The sequence below is a fragment of the Podarcis raffonei genome, chromosome 1 (genome assembly GCF_027172205.1).
Source record: "Podarcis raffonei isolate rPodRaf1 chromosome 1, rPodRaf1.pri, whole genome shotgun sequence".
NCBI classification, from domain to species: Eukaryota; Metazoa; Chordata; class Lepidosauria; order Squamata; family Lacertidae; genus Podarcis; species Podarcis raffonei.
The window spans coordinates 95,821,068-95,838,916 of record NC_070602.1 but is presented as its reverse complement, the minus strand read 5'-3'; the positions used below and the strand labels follow the sequence as shown (position 1 = coordinate 95,838,916).

At 39.8% G+C, this 17,849-nt stretch overlaps 1 protein-coding gene across 8 annotated transcripts in view; it reads left to right on the top strand.

Moving 5' to 3' along the window:
* Positions 1-17,849, top strand: part of NCKAP5 (NCK associated protein 5) — a 558,169-nt gene that overhangs the window by 415,968 nt on the left and 124,352 nt on the right. For all 8 annotated transcript variants that reach the window (XM_053405165.1, XM_053405156.1, XM_053405178.1 and 5 more), the window contains one exon: positions 5,325-5,444. In XM_053405165.1, coding sequence (XP_053261140.1) covers positions 5,325-5,444 — 120 coding nt within the window. The remainder of the gene's footprint in view (positions 1-5,324; positions 5,445-17,849) is intronic.

Below are 17,849 nucleotides of genomic sequence, written 5' to 3'. Positions count from 1 at the left end.
CTGAATCCTTGAGATCAAATTTATAGTTTGAAGTGGGTACTTTTGGAGGAGATCGTTCCTTATAAGACATATGGAACTCCTCCAGTGAGCCTAGTTTTTGAGTGAAAATATGAAGGAAAATATATTAAATTGGGAGTTCTGCCTCAGAGCACTGCATTTTGTTGTTGTTTTGTTTCCATCATTTCCACAAGTTACGGTTTTACTTAAGAGGCATCTAAAAACCGATAGGGGAATAACAGACCAGCAAACAATCATAAACATTTCCAGAAAATATTTCATGTCTTAAGTTTTAAGACTAGCTTCTAACTTATTTCATTCAGCCTCTAGCCAGGAGCTTCTTTGGCTGGAGTCCTCTTGCCATGTTATTTCACATTGCAGATAATTTTGAGGGGAAATTAAAACTGGACTTTCCTGTCTTAACAACTTTCACTCTTTAGTTTCCTCTCACACTGAAACAGAAACATTAGAACAGTGCTGGACCAAACCAAAAGACCATCCAATTCAGCATTGTGTTTCTCATAGACACCTCTGGGTAGACCACAAGTAAGACAGGAAGGCAAAAAACAACTCCCATTTTTCCTTGCAGGCAACTGGTTCTTAGAGGCATACTACTTGAACCTGAAAGTTGTGTGTCCATATTCAGGAGATCAGATTGGTCCACGGTCGTGGTAGTTTAAGATTTAGTTTAAGGCCTGAAGCTTGGTAATGTAATTGCTGTTTCCATGTGGGCATCATGACTCAGCAGCAACATCTACAATTAGCAACTCAGTGGAAGTAAGATGGATTGTGTGGAAGTACCCATGCTAGCACCATTTCTCCTAGTAAAATCAACATTGTGACATTAGAAGTGATCGCGAGTTGGTTAAGATGCTACCTTCAAGCCAAATTTGGCCCCATTCTGCAAACAGAACCAAAACACTCCAGCTCTTACCTGCCCACACAGTTCACCAGCCCTACCTTTACCAGCCCCATGTGGAGGACCAGTGAAGACCAGCATACCCTTGCTGGCTCCATGTATTTTGCCAGATAGGCCTAACCACATAATCTAAACTGATTCCATCTGATCCATATAACCCATGTGGCTGCTGATTATATTCACGACTGTTGTAGCAAGGAGCCCAGCCATGTATAAATTGCAAGCATACTATTATGGTATAATAAAATCTAATTCCAATGATGATAATAGTAACCTTCACTATATTATTGACCTATGTTCCTTTTTATACTAGGACAGTAGTTTGTCTCCATATCTTAGGGGGCTGTTTTACGGCCTAATAAGTAAATGTGGAGTTGTTTTAACACCCAAGAAAAACAATATATTGACTGTGGTGGAGGAGGAGGAAACATGTAATAGGAATACAGTACTGACTAAGAAGAAGTGCTATGCTATACAGGTTCCTGCTCCTTCTGGATTGTGGGAAACAGTAGAAATGAATATTGAAAGCTTTTCATAGCAGAGGATTGGCATGGAGGGAGATGAAATATATATTCATATTGAGTTCAGATGTTTTGAACTCTTCCTAGTAAGTCCAGCCAGATGGTAACCTGCCCCAGATCATACTCACTTCTTTTAAGAACTTCCAGTACTCAACACCTTAGTAGTAACATCTGCAGCTAGAAACTATGTGGCCTTAAAAGAGAAACTATTCCTATGAGGAGATTGGATGTTCTAGAAAAGTTATGGGAAACCCTTTGACCTCCATATGTTGTTGAACTCTGTCTTCAATAAGCCCCAACCCACATGATCAGTAGTCAGAAATGATAGGAGTTGTAGTCCAGCATTGTCTGGAGGTTACAGGTCCCCCACTTCTATTCTAGAGCCTAGGAAGAGTCTGTCTCATAATGTGAGGGGAATCATTTTACATCTAATTTTGCCTTAAAAAAATAAATTTTCCTATGAACAACTGTACTGCTAAAGCACCTTTTTCCAATAGTTGGGCAATCTAATAACATGCGTTTTATTCTTTATTTTAGAATAAATGCGGGAGAGGAGAGTTTAGCTTTTGAAAGGAATGGCGCAGAGAAGGTGTTACTTGGCCTGTGGTTAGTTTGAATTGCTAGTTCTCGTGAAGCGCTGCTTCTTCTTTTGACTGTGGGGTTCAGTCTCAATTGGAGCAGCTAGTCTTACAGTGAATTTGTTATCTGTTAGAACCTCATAAGGACTGTCCTTAGTGCTTTTGCTTGGTTATATATATATATATATATATATATATATATATATATATATATATATAATGGCTCCCCATAAAAGGTCTGAGATGATGCAGTTATACAGGGATTTCTGTTTGCAGAGGATTTAGAATTTTGCTACACTTCAAATAAAAGATAGCATTGCCTCCTTGTCACTTTGGAAGGCAGAGAATGTATAACTTGGTTCGCCTTAGGGGTACTTTAAATAAGCACTCCACTCGTAATGTGCTCAGGCAAAATGACTTCTTAATTCATCCAGCCTTACCTTTGAATTAAAGCTAACCCACATTTTTTACAGCTTTCATTTAACAAAAGTGTCTCATTGTGTTACCTCTTCTTCTCTGTTCACCGTGCTGGCTTAGGCACAGCAGACCAAGAACAATCAAAAAAAGACTATTTTTGTGAACATTCTGGCCTGCTACTTCAATAGGTTCATATAACTCAATTTATTGTTAATTCTGTTAACAAGTAAATATGTGGGAAGCTGCAAGACTTTTCATTGTGCTTTGCGCCCTTCAAAAATAAAATACAGGAATGTAGGTAGTTAGTGCAGCTGTTCTCATGTTTAGGAGAAGCAAACTGATGTTTTTATTTTATTTTATTATTAATGCAGCATATAATGGAAATGGAAATTCCATGCTACTGAGCCATCTCAACAGTTTCCATTGTAGGCCTGAAACGGAAATTGACAATTGGATGGATGAGGGCAAAATGATGGCTCCTGCCCATAATATGGGCAGAAGAAACGTCTTTACTTAGTTTCAGGGGGATTGTAGGTGGGTTGCCAAGGAACCCAAGCTGCAGATCTCCTTAAACTTAAATTACTTTTTTTTTTAATTTGCCCATGGAATGACTGAGCATACACTAAAGCACAATGCCATTGAGACCACAACCCACCCACCTTCTTACTTTGCCCATATGCTCTTGTTTTAGTTGCAATGTGCATGTAAGCAGCAGTTCGTAACAATAGATTGTAGGCATGATGGAGCGCTGAGCTGAACATATATACAGTGTACTGGGCCCAGAAAATCCTGTTGGAACTCATCCAAGTGGTTTTCCCCTTTCCCACTCCCTTCCCAGGGAAAACCTGCTCTTTAGTGCTCAATCAGAGCAAACATCAATTCAGAGAAAACCTGAATTGTCATTTGCTCCAACTGAGTGCTAAAGAGCAGCTTTCCTTGGGGGAAAGCAGCAGGACAAGAGGAAGTGTGGATGACACCTAGGTCTCTACAGCTATGTACTGGCTGCATTTCCTGGAATGTCTTTGGAGTGATGCCAAACTGTGTCCCATTGCATTGCTTCCAGGGTATTCTTGGAAGTGTGGTCTGTGGGAAGTGGCACAAAACTGCTTCCACAGCTTCCCACTAGTCCTCCCCCCTTCCCCCTTGAAGTGCAGGGTGTGTTTTGCCAGGAGCACAGACATTGGGAAGGGAGTGTTAACCCTTTCTTCCCTCACTTCCCAACAAAATGAAATCCCCTTGTGGATAGGCATGTGGGATGCTAGATTTAGTAAAGAACCTGACTGCCCAAGGGAGGAATGAATTGTTACAACTCCTAGACAACTATCTGGAGAATGGAGTGGCCTTCAAGAATTCAGAAGCTCACCATTCCTTAATACAACAGAACAGATGAATGGGCCTGCATCAACACATGCATGCCTACTGTGAAAAGGAAGAAGTGGATAGGAAAGCAGATTCAGTATCTTGCTCATATAGCACATACATATTTGTGTGGTGATTTAATACCTCAGTGCCTGTGTACCCAGATGATACTTGAGATATAATTTTGTGTCTGGTAAGTCTCATTGGAGTATCATCACAACCAATGCATCCAACTGCTGTTGGGAAGGAACATATTCATAGAGGGGATGTATATGCTGTCAATGCTACTTGATTTATAATGAAGCAATTGAGAAGATGAATGTAATATACTCATGTCAAACATAGCTATTCCTGTGGTTGCACATAGTTTTTATCAGTTTTCACCTGGCATAGGTTATGTTTGCCTTTCCCACTGTTTGCTTGTGATTGCAATGAAATATGGTCTTGCTTGGTTCATCTTTCTCTGACACACAGTACCACATAGCATTGTTTCTAGAGTGCTGTTGGTTATCCCTCTTGGTTGGGGAAATGAAAATGCAGCTTTCTGAAAGTGCATTGCTTTTCATGTTTTCTATTTATTATTATGTATCCAGACAAAATGAAACTAATTAAAACTTTTATTCAGCTAATAAATACTAGAAAACTGCCAGTCTAAACAAATATACTAGGTATTTAGAAATACTACCTTTTAATTTCTTATGACATGCTAGTGCTGAAATTTCACTTTTAAAAATCTGCTTAATTTTAAAAGCTGGGGAGGAATCCATTTGTTTCATCCTAAAGGCAGGAAGAAGGGACGCGGGTGACGCTGTGGGTTAAACCACAGAGCCTAGGGCTTGCCGATCAGAAGGTCGGCAGTTCGAATCCTCGCAATGGGGTGAGCTTCTGTTGCTTGGTCCCTGCTCCCGCCAACCTAGCAGTTCCAAAGCATGCAGTGAAAGTAGATAAATAGGTACCGCTCCGGTGGGAAGGTAAATGGCGTTTCCATGCACTGCTCTGGTTCGCCAGAAGCGGCTTAGTCATGCTGGCCACGCCAGCTCCCTCGGCCAATAAAGCGAGATGAGCACCGCAACCCCAGAGTCATCCACGGCCGGACCTCACGGTCAGGGGTCCCTTTACCTTTACAGGCAGGAGGGCTTTTAATCTGGCCAACACTTCCAGTGATGGAAGGAGGGATATGGTGTTGCCAATTTCACCTCTTCTTTGTTGCTTCTTCTACACCTGAAAATCTGCTCCAGGTGGTTGAGGGATGCTACTGTGCTGTGTGGAAGTTGTTGTGGAAGGTACAGGAGGGCAGGAGATAAGTGAAAAGCACTTTGCATCCTTCTGTCAGCAGAGGCCTCCACAAGATCAAGTAGCCTTTAGCAAATAGGATTCCTCCTATTAACAGAATAGGGTAGTGTTTTGTCACAGGCATTAACAGAAGGGTGGTGTTCTGTCACATGCATTATAATATTCATTGACTTTTCAGTTAATATTTGAATTATGTGGGTTGTTTTTTTTTGCTAATTCAGATTTCCTTCCCTGTTCTAGGACCTGAGGGAGGAGTGTTTAAAGTTAAAGACAAGAGTTTTTGACCTGGAACAACAGAACCGAACGCTTAGTGTGCTATTCCATCAAAGAATGAAACCAACATCCGGCTTGCTGCTTCAGGTAGACTTAATTCATGAAAACACATTTGCAGTTTAAAATATGTGGCATGTTATACTTACTGAAATTACATAACACTAGACAGCTTATGGCAATTTCAACAAGCAAAGTATGACAGTTGATAGGCACAGTGTATTAGAGGGACATTGGCTCTCTGTCATCTGATACTGTTGAAATTGAAAATGTACAAATTCTGGAGGTACATTGAAGCTGAATAAGATAGAGAAGAGAGAGAGCTCAGTATGCTTTCTAAAAAAACACAACAAAATCTAAGTTACTTTGGAATAATAAGTAAACAGAGCAACAAAAAGTATAGGCCATGTTGTAATAGGATAATTTCAGTCATGTAACTTATTGGATCTTATTGGATGAAGAAGAGATTTCTAGTCTAACCAATTAATTTATATAAATTTACAGAATTCTCTCTATCTTTTGCATAAATCTGCACATGTCAATTTATACTTTTTATGGGGGGAAATGTTTAATAGGCTAATGGATTTGGCTTCTTTTACATCTATTTTTTCTGCACAATTCTTCTCAAATTATGAAAAATCAGCTACAGTGCACTGACAATTGCAGCCTGATCTAAAGCATTATTTTAGTTGTTACAGTGTACTACTGTTATAACAAAGGCTGTTGTTGGAGGGGTGAAAGTAAGGCCTGTTGAAATCAACATACTTAGTACATGAAATGAATAAAGGGTTAAAAAAGAGAAAGCAATCATTTTTTTTAAATCAAACAAGATGGTCGTAACCCAGTCTATTGTGTATTTTTGCATAGAGGAATCCCTGTAGGACACAGCAGAGTTCCTTCTATGGTGTGCAGGCATGGAAACTCACTTGGAAATACCATCAGACAATTTTGGGTGACATTTGCTTGAACATGGGAATGATCAAACTATGGATAGGGCAGCAGCACACACCTCATCCTCAGACCTCTGTTTATGGAGAGCACATTCAATTGAACATGCTTAAAAACCATCTTCAGACCTTTGCAAAAATCACATGAAGATATGAACAGCAGCCCGGGAATATTGCATGTTGAGCTTGTGTGTGTGCATACCTACCCCAACCATAGTTTAAGCTGTCACATGTTCAGGCAAATCCTGAACATGATTTATGTTTATCCCATATGCCAGCTGAACATGCCCCTTCCTCCTACTTGCCTAATAGAATGGGGAGCCCTGAGTGGCAATATGAACAGAATGCTCAGATCTCACATTTTCTGTGTAGGGTGACATGTTAAATTCAATACTTTTGCACATATGCCCAGAAAGGGAACACTCTGCTATGCTTCTGCCTGCAGGTAAAGTACTTAGTCCAGTATGCTTATGATGCAGATGCAAATATATCCTGAAAAATATGGAAATCAGTACCTTAGAATTAGTACCACCTGAGAATATTGATGAGCAATGCTCACTGTTAGTCTTCATACTTGTAAAGATACAGATAAATCAATTGAAACCCATGATGATACATAATAATGACGAAATCGGAAAGATCCAAATGGAAGTAGAACCACCTTTCCATCTTCAGTAAATCGTGTTCAATTTGCCACCAAAGCACATCACTTCAGTATTTTGTCACAGCTGTGAGACTTGCCTTGCCTACCTTGCTCTCCAAGCCATTCCTTTTCCTTCATCTGGCATCATTCTAGTATCTCAGTGGTCAGGTATTTAACCTGAAGTGACAGTATTTTTGAAAGTAACTGTGGTGGGTGGCGGCTAACTAGAGGACTGGCACCCCACCTCAGGAACCCCTTCCTCAAATAAGCCCGCCTGGTGCCAGCTTTCGTGGTTTATCAGTGTCAGACATTTCAGCAGGTTTTCTTTAGTTTTGTTTTTATGGCTTTGCTGGATTTTGTTTTTGTGGTTGCTTTTCTGTGGCTTTATACAAGTTCATCATATTTATTGTTTTAATCTACATATTGTCTTGGAAACTGTGCTTCTAAATATGTAGTAATACCATCAGCTAGCAGACATTATATTTGTTTATTATATTTTTTTAAAAACCACATTAAATGTATAGAGTGTTCTGCAGAAATATAAATTAATAGTTTCTGCTCACAGCCTCCCAATCTAAATATATATGAGACAGAATGATTAAAATGGATAAAATATTTCAGAAGCTGGGTAATGCTAAACGAAAACAAAAGTAAATAAAGTAAAACTAATGTAATGTTGAATCTACTAAAGTAGTAAAACAATCAAATTCAGACAGGAGGAAGAATCAAGAAGGAAATGCACAGCAGAATTTTAAATAATATTCTAAAGCTGTGTTTTACCAGGTCAGGATTTTTATCCAGCATCTACCTAACATGTATTGTCTATCCAGGTCTAAGGCAGAAAGACTTTAACATCATCAGATCCCTTTTAAATGGAGGTTCCATGAATTAAACCTGGGACCTTCTGCATGCAAAGCAGGTGCTCAGCCACTGAGCAATGGCCTCTGTCCATAAGCTGAAGTTGTTGCACTTGACCTTTCCCCTTCTATCAATAATTCTATCAATAAAATATCTAAAAACTACATCATTCAGTAACCAATTAGTGCTGAAAATGAAGTCCCATAAAAAATTAAGTATGAAATGATGTTTCATGCAAGAATGCCAAAGAACTTAATTTATTGTATCACAACAAACCAAAGTTGTGTTTACCTGCCTTCCAGATTTTAACTTTTCCTGTTCTACCTTCTATAAGCATATTCTTACACAGTTTAGTATTTACTTGGTTTGCAGACCTTACATCATTTTTTCTTACATTTCCTATTGATTTGTCATAAAGATATGTACACACTAACTCATAGTCATGTAAACCATTACAGGACCATACATGGAGCATATTCAGTATAAAAGGTAAATTAGAGAGATGCAGTTAGATAGAACAGAGTTTTTTATGATGAGACTATATAATACAACCACAATTAAAAAGGATCTGGATATCAAAACAACCCTTTGACTAAAAAAAAATATAATGGTATGTGAGTAACAGAATATTTTTACAGATATAATATGTATACAGTGTGGCTCTTTAGATTTAAGTGTACTTCTCAAACAAACAGAACTCAGCAAACTATTTCCATATAGTGTCATGACAATGAAATCTAAAAGCAAAAAAATTTGGAATTTTCAAACTAAGGCTTGTTATATGGGAGGCATATTAGGTACAGTAAGTATTATAGCAGGTCATAGATACTAGAGCAAGTATGATGAGATCTTGAGTGTGTCTTCTCTGCAGCCTTCATGGTTCAATAGATGTACAATATGCATGTAATTGAATTGGTTTTGACAATTTGAGGTTGAGGGAGAGCAAAAAATAAAGTGGTCTATTGTTCAGGTAAAGAAGTTGGTTTATTGTTCAATATAGCTTTCCTATCTGATAGTCACTCCAATCATGTATACTCCTTCTAGTGAAAGCAATTTGGTCTTTAGTGTCTGTCACAAAGATGTGGCCCCTGACTTACACATATTTCAGTTGCAGTGCTGTTTAATTGCCCCTGGAGCCTACTTTAAAAATAGGTGAGGGTATGAAAATGCCCTATAATACTTGTTCCTTGAAAACTTTAACTGCTACCTCTCTCTGCCATCCTTCTCCAGAAGAAGAGGAACAAATGGTTTTCACTTAGGCATTGGCACCCATTTGGAAATCAACTGTTTAATCATTTCCTTTGCAGTGTGTGTGTGTGTGTGTGTGTGTGTGTGTGTGTGTGTGTGTGGAGGATGTCTGCCGGCTCATCTTAATTCTCAAAGCACTGATTAAACCCCAGCACCCAGGGATCTGGAGGAGCCAGGGTACCCACAAACCCATAACAATATGACTACTACTACTACTACTACTACTACTACTACTACTAATTATTTGTACCCTGCCCATCTGACTGGGTTGCCCCAGCCACTCTGGGCAGCTTCCAGCATATATAAAAACATAGAAAAACATTCAACCCTAAAAAGCTTCGCTATACAGGGCTGCCTTCAGATGTTTCCAAAATGTTATGTAATTACTTATCTCCTTAACATCTGATGGGAGGGTATTCCACAGGGTGGGCACTACTACCGAGAAGGCCCTTTGCCTGGTTCCCTGTAACTTCACTTTTCACAGTGTGCGAACTGCCAGGAGCCCCTTGCTGTTGGATCTCAGTGTCCAGGCTGAACAATGGGGTGGAGATGCTCCTTCGGGTATACAGGGCCAAGGCCGTTTAGGGCTTTAAAGCTCAGCACCAACACTTTGAATTGTGCTCAGAAATGTACTGGGAGCCAATATAGATCTTTCAGGACTGGTGTTACGGTGGTCATGGTGGCTGCTCCTAGTCACCAGTCTAGCCGCTGCATTCTGGATTAATTGTAGTTTCAGAGTCACCTTCAAAGGTAGCCCCACATAGAGTGCATTGCAGTAGTCCAAGCAGAAGATAACCAGTGCATGTATCACTCTGCACCATTCTTCCATCTTCCATTCTTCTTCCTCTATGTTTTCTGTGTATGGTCACAGAAGTAAACTTTTGAAAATTAGTTATTCTTATAACTAATTTTTGTCACATTTCATCTTCAGAGCAAAACTCAAAATCATTTAGTTATTCTACAACAAAGAAGTTAAAACATAATTTAAATTGTTATTTTTGAAAAGTGTGACATGAAAAATTTCAGTACATAACTCATTCCATGTTTTATATAGATACACTTTTTTCTGTTCAGCTCCCCCATACACATTCCTCACAGATCAAAAGAAAAAATGATTACTCCAGATTTAGTCAATTTCATGTAGTGGAAATTTTCTATAACTATGTTCAAAGGGCTTTACAATAAAACTATTATTAAAAATTACAGTGTCATGAATTTTGGACAAGTATATATATATGTATATTTACATATATACAAAGTAGTTGCAATAACCTAGAGCCTGGTAATATTGAAAAAGAAATGCTGCTGTTTATCTCAGGGATTTGATTATGCAGATTGGTACATTAATTCCTTGGCACTCGAAATTTGATGCATCCATTTCTGGCAGTGGATGTCACCACAAGGGAAATCTAATTCCCATCATGAGAAGATTAAGTAAACCAAACTCTGACCCAGAAGAGCCAAGCTTTCTGAAAATAACTAGAGTTTCAGTCTCTGAAACACTACGTTCTTCCGCAGCAAAATACATTGGACTCAATCTGGTAATCTGAGTATAGAAACTGCAGTGACCACAAGGAGATGCCTCACTCAGATTAGGTTTTTCCTACTTTTGATATTTTTGTTCATATTTATTGCTGCTGTTTTAATTTGCTGGGTTGTTTTTTGTTGTTGTTGCTGTTTAGTGTACTTTTATGTCACTATTTTTAGATGCTCCCCCTAATATTGCATGTGACCTTTGAGCAGAGAGGTTGCTGATAAATGATTGTATTTATATTATTTGCTAATTATTGTCTCACTCTTTGAATTTAATGGAAACTTTTGCATTCAGAAGGGTCCCATGTGCATATGAATGTGCATAGATCTACATTTAACGTTCTTTTCTGGTGCTTTTGAGATCTTGATTTGGCAAAGGAATTTCCCCCAAGTTTGTTCTTGTTTTATCATCCATATTTTGTTTAGGAGAAAACACAACACGAGCCCTAATTTAGACTACTTGACAAGTCAGTCCATTGTTTATTTCCCAGCAGTAGGAAGGGAGGATGGGTGTCCAATGCTGGAATTCAATGAAATGTGGACTATTTCAGCGTAGGAGAGGTCGGGCAAATGCCAACAAGAACAGATCAGAAAGAGCCAAAAGTCTGTTGTGCATTGTGGATTTTTAAAGGGATTGTTTACTGAGACCATCTGTGGACATCGTAGGTATTGGTTGCTGCATTGTTTTATTTCAACTTCAGCTTAATGCAGGAATGAGGGATCTTTTTCAGCCTGAGGGCAGCATTTGCTCATGGGTGACCTTCTGGGAGTTGGGAAGGGGTGCGTCAGGTGAGAGGCAACAGTTGGGTAGGGCAATGTATGTAACTCTTATCTTGGTACAATGGCCTACATTCCAGCCACACAAAAGACAGAGGTTTTCACACACACACACGTTCATATACATGCATGCACATGCACACACACATACCACTCTCCAGCCAGGCAAGAAAGAGACATGAACATATTCCAGCCCAGCAAAAGTACTCAGAAAGAGCATGGAGCAGGGCATGTGAAGAGTGTGGCCTATGGAGGCACAGCCTGGACAAGTCCCAGCAGTCACACAAACCTGGTTGAAGGGATGCAATTTGCCCCTGGGCCTTAGGTTTCCCACCTCTGGTTTACATACATACATACATACTTGATTGAAATTTATACTGTACACAAAGCAGTAACTCAAAGCTGCTAATGTGATGTGTGAACCCAGTCAACATGATTACAATGAGTTATGGACTTCTTTCTTTTCTAGAATAGGATGACAGGTAGAACCAACTCAGAACTAAAATTTAAAACCTCTTAATGAGTCCTATGATGAAAATATTTTAGAACTGTTGTTCTGAAATACTTCATGTTAATGTGATATTCTATCTTTTTCCCACATATACTGACATTTGAAAAACATTTTGCAATATGTGAATGTGAAAAGCTATTATGTAGCCTTATGGCTTATAGATTGCTGTTCTTTCCTCTGGAGCGTTGAAATTGGCCTGTATTTTAGACCATTCTCCGAGCATGTTGGCCTGTATCCAAAAAGCTATGGAACTAGTCCTGAAAGCCTAATGAAGTTTTACAACTGTTTTCTCTGAATGACTGTTCCCCCTGTGGTTCATGACATACCATTTTGAAACTGAGGTGTGTTTCAAAAGCACTTTATGATGTGCTGACTGATATTCTTGAGCTGAGTGGCTGAGGGATGCCAGTGGAACCTGTCATTCAGCTGTCCCAAACTTTTGCCTGTTCAATTCCCCATGTAAAAGCGACACTACATTATCACATTACATCATCCCCATCCAGTGACAAATTTTGGCCCTATTTGATCCTGTGCTCCCCAACACTGGTCAACAATTCAAAAAAATAAAATCTGCTGAATCCTGATTGAGCCTAAGTAGCTATTTTCATGCTTGCCAGTCTCATATGTTTTTATTGAATTCTGAATAAAACTGATGAAGATCAAACACCATTCCAGTTATTAATGGTATGTATCTGGCTTGATAGGTTCAATTCATTAATTGACTTGTTCAATGAATGCTTCCCTTGGATGTCTCACATCATTTCATTTTAATCTGCATTTTACATGGTCTTCTGCTGCCAGGTTACCTTTTTTAGGTATCCACAAAGGTTAACCTATATATTCTGGCATTATCTTTGGAAGCAATTTTGAGAGATATGTTTAAAGGAGCTGTGTTTAGATGGAAGCAGTTAACAGTGTAGCAGGAAGGGGTAAATTGCCTCCATGACATTATTATATATGGCAACACTTCTAGGCAATTAATTGTTCAGTACCTGACAGAATAAGATGGAGTAGGTCGCCCTAGAGTCTGACCTCTGATTCAAATATCATTAAACATTACAAGAGGTTGAAAGATAAAGAATTATGTTGGCTTCTATCAGCACGAACATGTTGACATCTCCCCCCCCCCCAAATATGTCTTTGTAGTGGAGATAAAATATTCAGAAGTGGGTAAGTACATGCCTGTATTACAGACACCCTCCTTTCGGCTATGGTGTCCCCCAGGAAACTTGCCTTATTGCCCATGTTGTGGGCACATCGGTGCCATGTTAAGACTTCATTGTTCTCCCAGGACTTTTTAAGATATGGTCAAACGTCCTTGTGGTATAGATGGTGGTTTGAAAGTATGCATTTGATGGCTGCTTTTGCTTCATTTAGGCAGCATTATATTCTGTCCTCCCAATGTTTCCTTAACTATTAATTCTCTCATTTTCACATGACATAAAAGCCACTTCTAGGAATCTAGTGGACATTTAGCACTCATTTCCATGTTAATTGCTTCCAGAAAAATCCATTTAAAACTCAGAAAATCACAAAAGTTTTCTGTTGTAATTTTATCGTAGTTTTCATGATCACACCACCACTGCTCATGTGACCAAAATTGGGCCTTAAAATTTAGCCTGACATGGTGATGTATCAATAGAAAAAAACCCTACTGTTCCATAATGCAACAGGTACTGCAGTTTAAAAGGAATTTTATAAAGTGCTGGCATTATAACCCCTAAAACTGATGCATTTAAACCCCATGCCTGAATGTAGCCTTAGTTCTGTGCTGTCTGCAGTATTTCATTGTGGTTTTCTGTTTGGGTTCTTGTGCTGATTGGCTTTCAAACTTTTTGTGCTTTGGTTGTAGCATGGCTTATTGTTAGTTTTTATTCACTTTTTATTTGTACTATGCCCAGAGAATGTACATTTTGAGGCATAGCATAGATATAATAAATAAATAATGGTTGGTTTGCCATACTATATATTTTTAATTAATGCAAGCAGTCCTAGGCTTCCCCAGACACACCTAATGTGGAGAACACATCATGGATAAAATCAACAGCAATTTCCATGATTGCAGCAGAGGCAAAACTGGAAAGGTCTTAGTTTTAAGGAAATTAGCTTGCAGTAGCTTGGAGAATGCCAACAGCTGCCTATATATGCTGTCCCGTTTCCCCTTTTATATAATTCTGAACAAATGAGATTATCGTCCCAAGAAAGGTGGAAGGGAGATTGTGGTTGCCCAGCAGTCAGAATCAATGCTGCGAATATATTCTTATAGCAGCTGAAAACGTATTACAGGCGAATGCTTGGGAAATGAGACTTTTATGAGCCAGTCTCTCCCCCCCCCCAACTCTATAGTAGTTTTCTATGTGACATGAAATTCCCATGGGAATGTGTCACCTTGAGACTATGCCTTTGTCAGTCTGCAAAACTCTAGCTTTCTGAAAGTCCATTCTGTAGTGGGACCCTTCAAACAGTGCAGTCTTCTGGGAACCAGCCTCACGCTTGCAAGAAGTGGGTCATTTAAACACAGCGCCACATTTGAAACTTTAGTCAAATAGGATGGGGACATTGTGTGGTATGAATTCAATAGGAATATTTTAAACAATTGTATGCAAATATTAGCAAATTATATGAGTGGCTTGGCACATGGATGTATAGGGTGTGAGCCACGTGCAGCGCGCCCGCCTCATCACATGTAGTTCCACATGCCTCTTGAAGCTGCTCCCTTATTCCATCCCATCAAAGTTCCTCACTATCCTCCTTAGTTTTTTGGCTTTTCAAAGTGTTTTTCCCTCTGTGTCCTTTCAGAACTTTTGAGAGCATTGATTTTTTGATAGAAATAAATAGATGGGGTATGTTTTTCTTCTCCCTACCCCCCCCCCAATTCTCTCTCTCTTTCTCTTTCTCTATCTCTCTAATTCACTGTAAGTGAATTACTTACACTTCATATCCAAAACAGTTGCTTCATTGGTCTCTTGTAGTAAAATAATAATAATAAATGAATCATCTGTATACTCATTGGAAGGTCATCCTAGAGCCCTATCAAGCCCAGTGGTTTTACTTCTGAGTAGAGCGGCGTAGGATTGGGAATTTAACCTGAAGTAGCAGGTTGGTATTTATTCTGGATCATTTAATCCAGAGCCCACTTGTTTCTGACTTTTCCTGTCACCCGCACTGGCTCCACCCACTGCCATCATGTAGCCCCAGCAGATTTCCCCTGAGAATATGGCCCTTGACAGAAAGAAAAGGTAGCCAGGCCTTGTTAACACTTACAGTATGGCCAGTGCTGAGGGACCTAGATGAGCAACAATTAAAGGCACATTTAAAGCAACATTTAGAGTAGTTCTTCTATATTTTCATTATTTAAGGAAGGGATAGCCTATGTGGTACCCTCTACATATATTGGATTATTAGCAGGGCCAGCCCCCAACCCATGAGGCAAGGTGAGGCTACCACCTCAGGTATCAAAATCCATTAGGGCATCAGATCCCAATGTGCCTCTCCCCCCCCCATTTCTGATGTAGATCTTCCCTCACCCCTCCTTTTTGTGGTCCACCTTAGGTGCCATAATGTCTTGGGCTGGCGCTGGTTATAAGTGCTATCAGTCTTAGCCAGGATGGCCAATAGCTAGGTGGAAGTTAGTTTCAAACATCTGGAGGGCACCCCTGCTTTTAATGTTTCCAGCCTTCTGGTGTTAGCATTTTTGCTTACTACAGTTGTCATTTTATATTACAAAAAAAAGAACATGCTTTTGCCTTTTTCTTTAAAATGGTTGTTAGGCAAACAGTTGAATAGGACAATTATCCATTTTGTGAACTTAATTTCTCATAAAAGATAATGTTCTCAGACTAGACAATATATACTATCCCTGTGGATCTTGTGACCCACTTATACAACTGCGGGGTTACATTCAGTTTCCTAGGGACACAATACACCTGCTGAGGGGCACCTGGCACTATGACTGATGAGCTGTGTTGAGACTGGATGGGTTTTCCCCCCCACCAAGCTCTCACCTTGTTTTTGTGAGAATTTTTCCAGTTCTCACCATGCTTTTGAAACATTTGAAAGGCAGGGAAAAATTACAGATAATGTACATTGCTGGCATATTCTCCCTGTTGAGCTAGTGCCAAGGGTGTTGACACCTGTACCCTTCAGCTTCTGAGCAAGAAGATACACACACAACCTGCAAAGAGAACCTGATGTGCTATGAACTTCTTGTTTCAGGCATTTGGTTTCCCTAGATAATAAAAAAGGAAGAAGCTAACTGAGGAAGGGCAGGAGTAGGCAGAGAATAGGAAGAATGGAAGCTTGACACCAACATTTTATTTGCCACTATGCTTGTCTCTTCCACCGTGGCGGTGGTCTGACAACACATCTGAAGAGCACACTTTGGATTTGCTTTAAAAGTTTTCTTACTCTCTGAATTACATTCTCCTTTGTATTTAATCAGTTAAATACACGCAATAACAAATGCACATGTGTTACAGCTTCTAGCAGCTGTAATGCTGCATTGCTACCTGGACTTCAGGGACTGCTTCAAGGTGCTCGAGCAGCTTTTAGGGGTGGGGTAAAAGGATTAGGGAAAAAGTTTGGGGTGAAGTTGAAGGGAAGAATAGTTACTGCCAATTGCTCTTTGTTAAGAGCAAGAGGCATGGCTGTTTGCCAGTGGTGGAGGAAGGGAACTGAGGGCTCCTTGTATGCCAAAGTGAAGAAAAAACAGTTTGGTCCTTATCATGACCAAGAGCCTTTGATATTTTAAGGGTGTCACTTTTCACAAGCTGCTAGTCTGCTACCCAAATGACAGTACAGTGCTGGGGAAAAGGCCACCGGCAATAAATCAAGTCGAGAAACTGTCTTGAGGCAAAACATAAATGGTCTTTAGTGAAATATTTATGAATAATTTTGAAACAGGAGTTGCCATCTATTGTGACAGCTGGAAGAAAGAAGGGTATGAGCTTGGTTTGAAGAATGAAGATAGATATAGCTCAATGTTGACTCCAGGAAACCAAAGCTCTCCACATGTTCCTTAGTGACAGTGGTGTGATTGCATTGCTTTTCTACACAATCATTTTTATATCCCTAAAATTGACATAGCCATAGAATCCATTCTTGTATTTATCACCAGGGGCATATACTAAATTCTGGTCTGTAATCATTTGCAGGACTGGCCTGTCCATTAGTCACTCTGAGGTCTTGTCTCAGATTGAGGGACGGGAAGGAAGATGGATTTGCATGGCCTCACCTGGCCACCCACCCACCGCCATTGAATGTTCTGGGAGTGCTATAGCCACATTACGGCTGCAGCAAAGCAGTCAAACACTTGGCAGTGCCTCCTGTAGGACTCTCCATGCTGCACACACCAGAATATCTTGCTCTGGAGAGCAAGGGGAGGGAGGAATTCTGGCCTACTTTTCCTTGGAGCTCCCCTGTGTCACTGCTACTTTGCTGTAGCAAATACTTTATTAGCAGCAGTAAATTGTTAAACTTGGAAGTTTGTCTATTCCACTTACAAATTTAATAATATTTGGTGCTGCTGTGGTAAAGCCACAGTGGTCCAGGCTCTGTTCAGCTTGCTCATGATGGCTTACTCTGGAGTGATTGTATGTTCCCTTGGGTCCTTCCACTCGGAGCAGGGGATTGCAAGGTGGGTGGCTTTAGAGAGCCTCAGCACACTTGCACGGCTGCCACTAGTGCAGTGGCAAAAGCAAAAGGAGGAAAATGAGAGTGATTATCAGTGCAAAGGCAGCAGGTCTGCTTCAGATGACAGAATGTCTTGTGCTGGCCCTGACCATTTGTAAACAATACCTGGCATGGCATTAATTGATTTGCCACCATAGGTCAGATAATTTGTGAACAGGATGGGTGAATATGTTCATTTTGGTTTCTCTCTGGGTTTTACCCCCAGTCTTCGGTTCTTTACATTTCAACATCAATTTGCATTTTTTTAAAAAATGCTTCATGATTTCAGTATTTTAGTATGAATAATA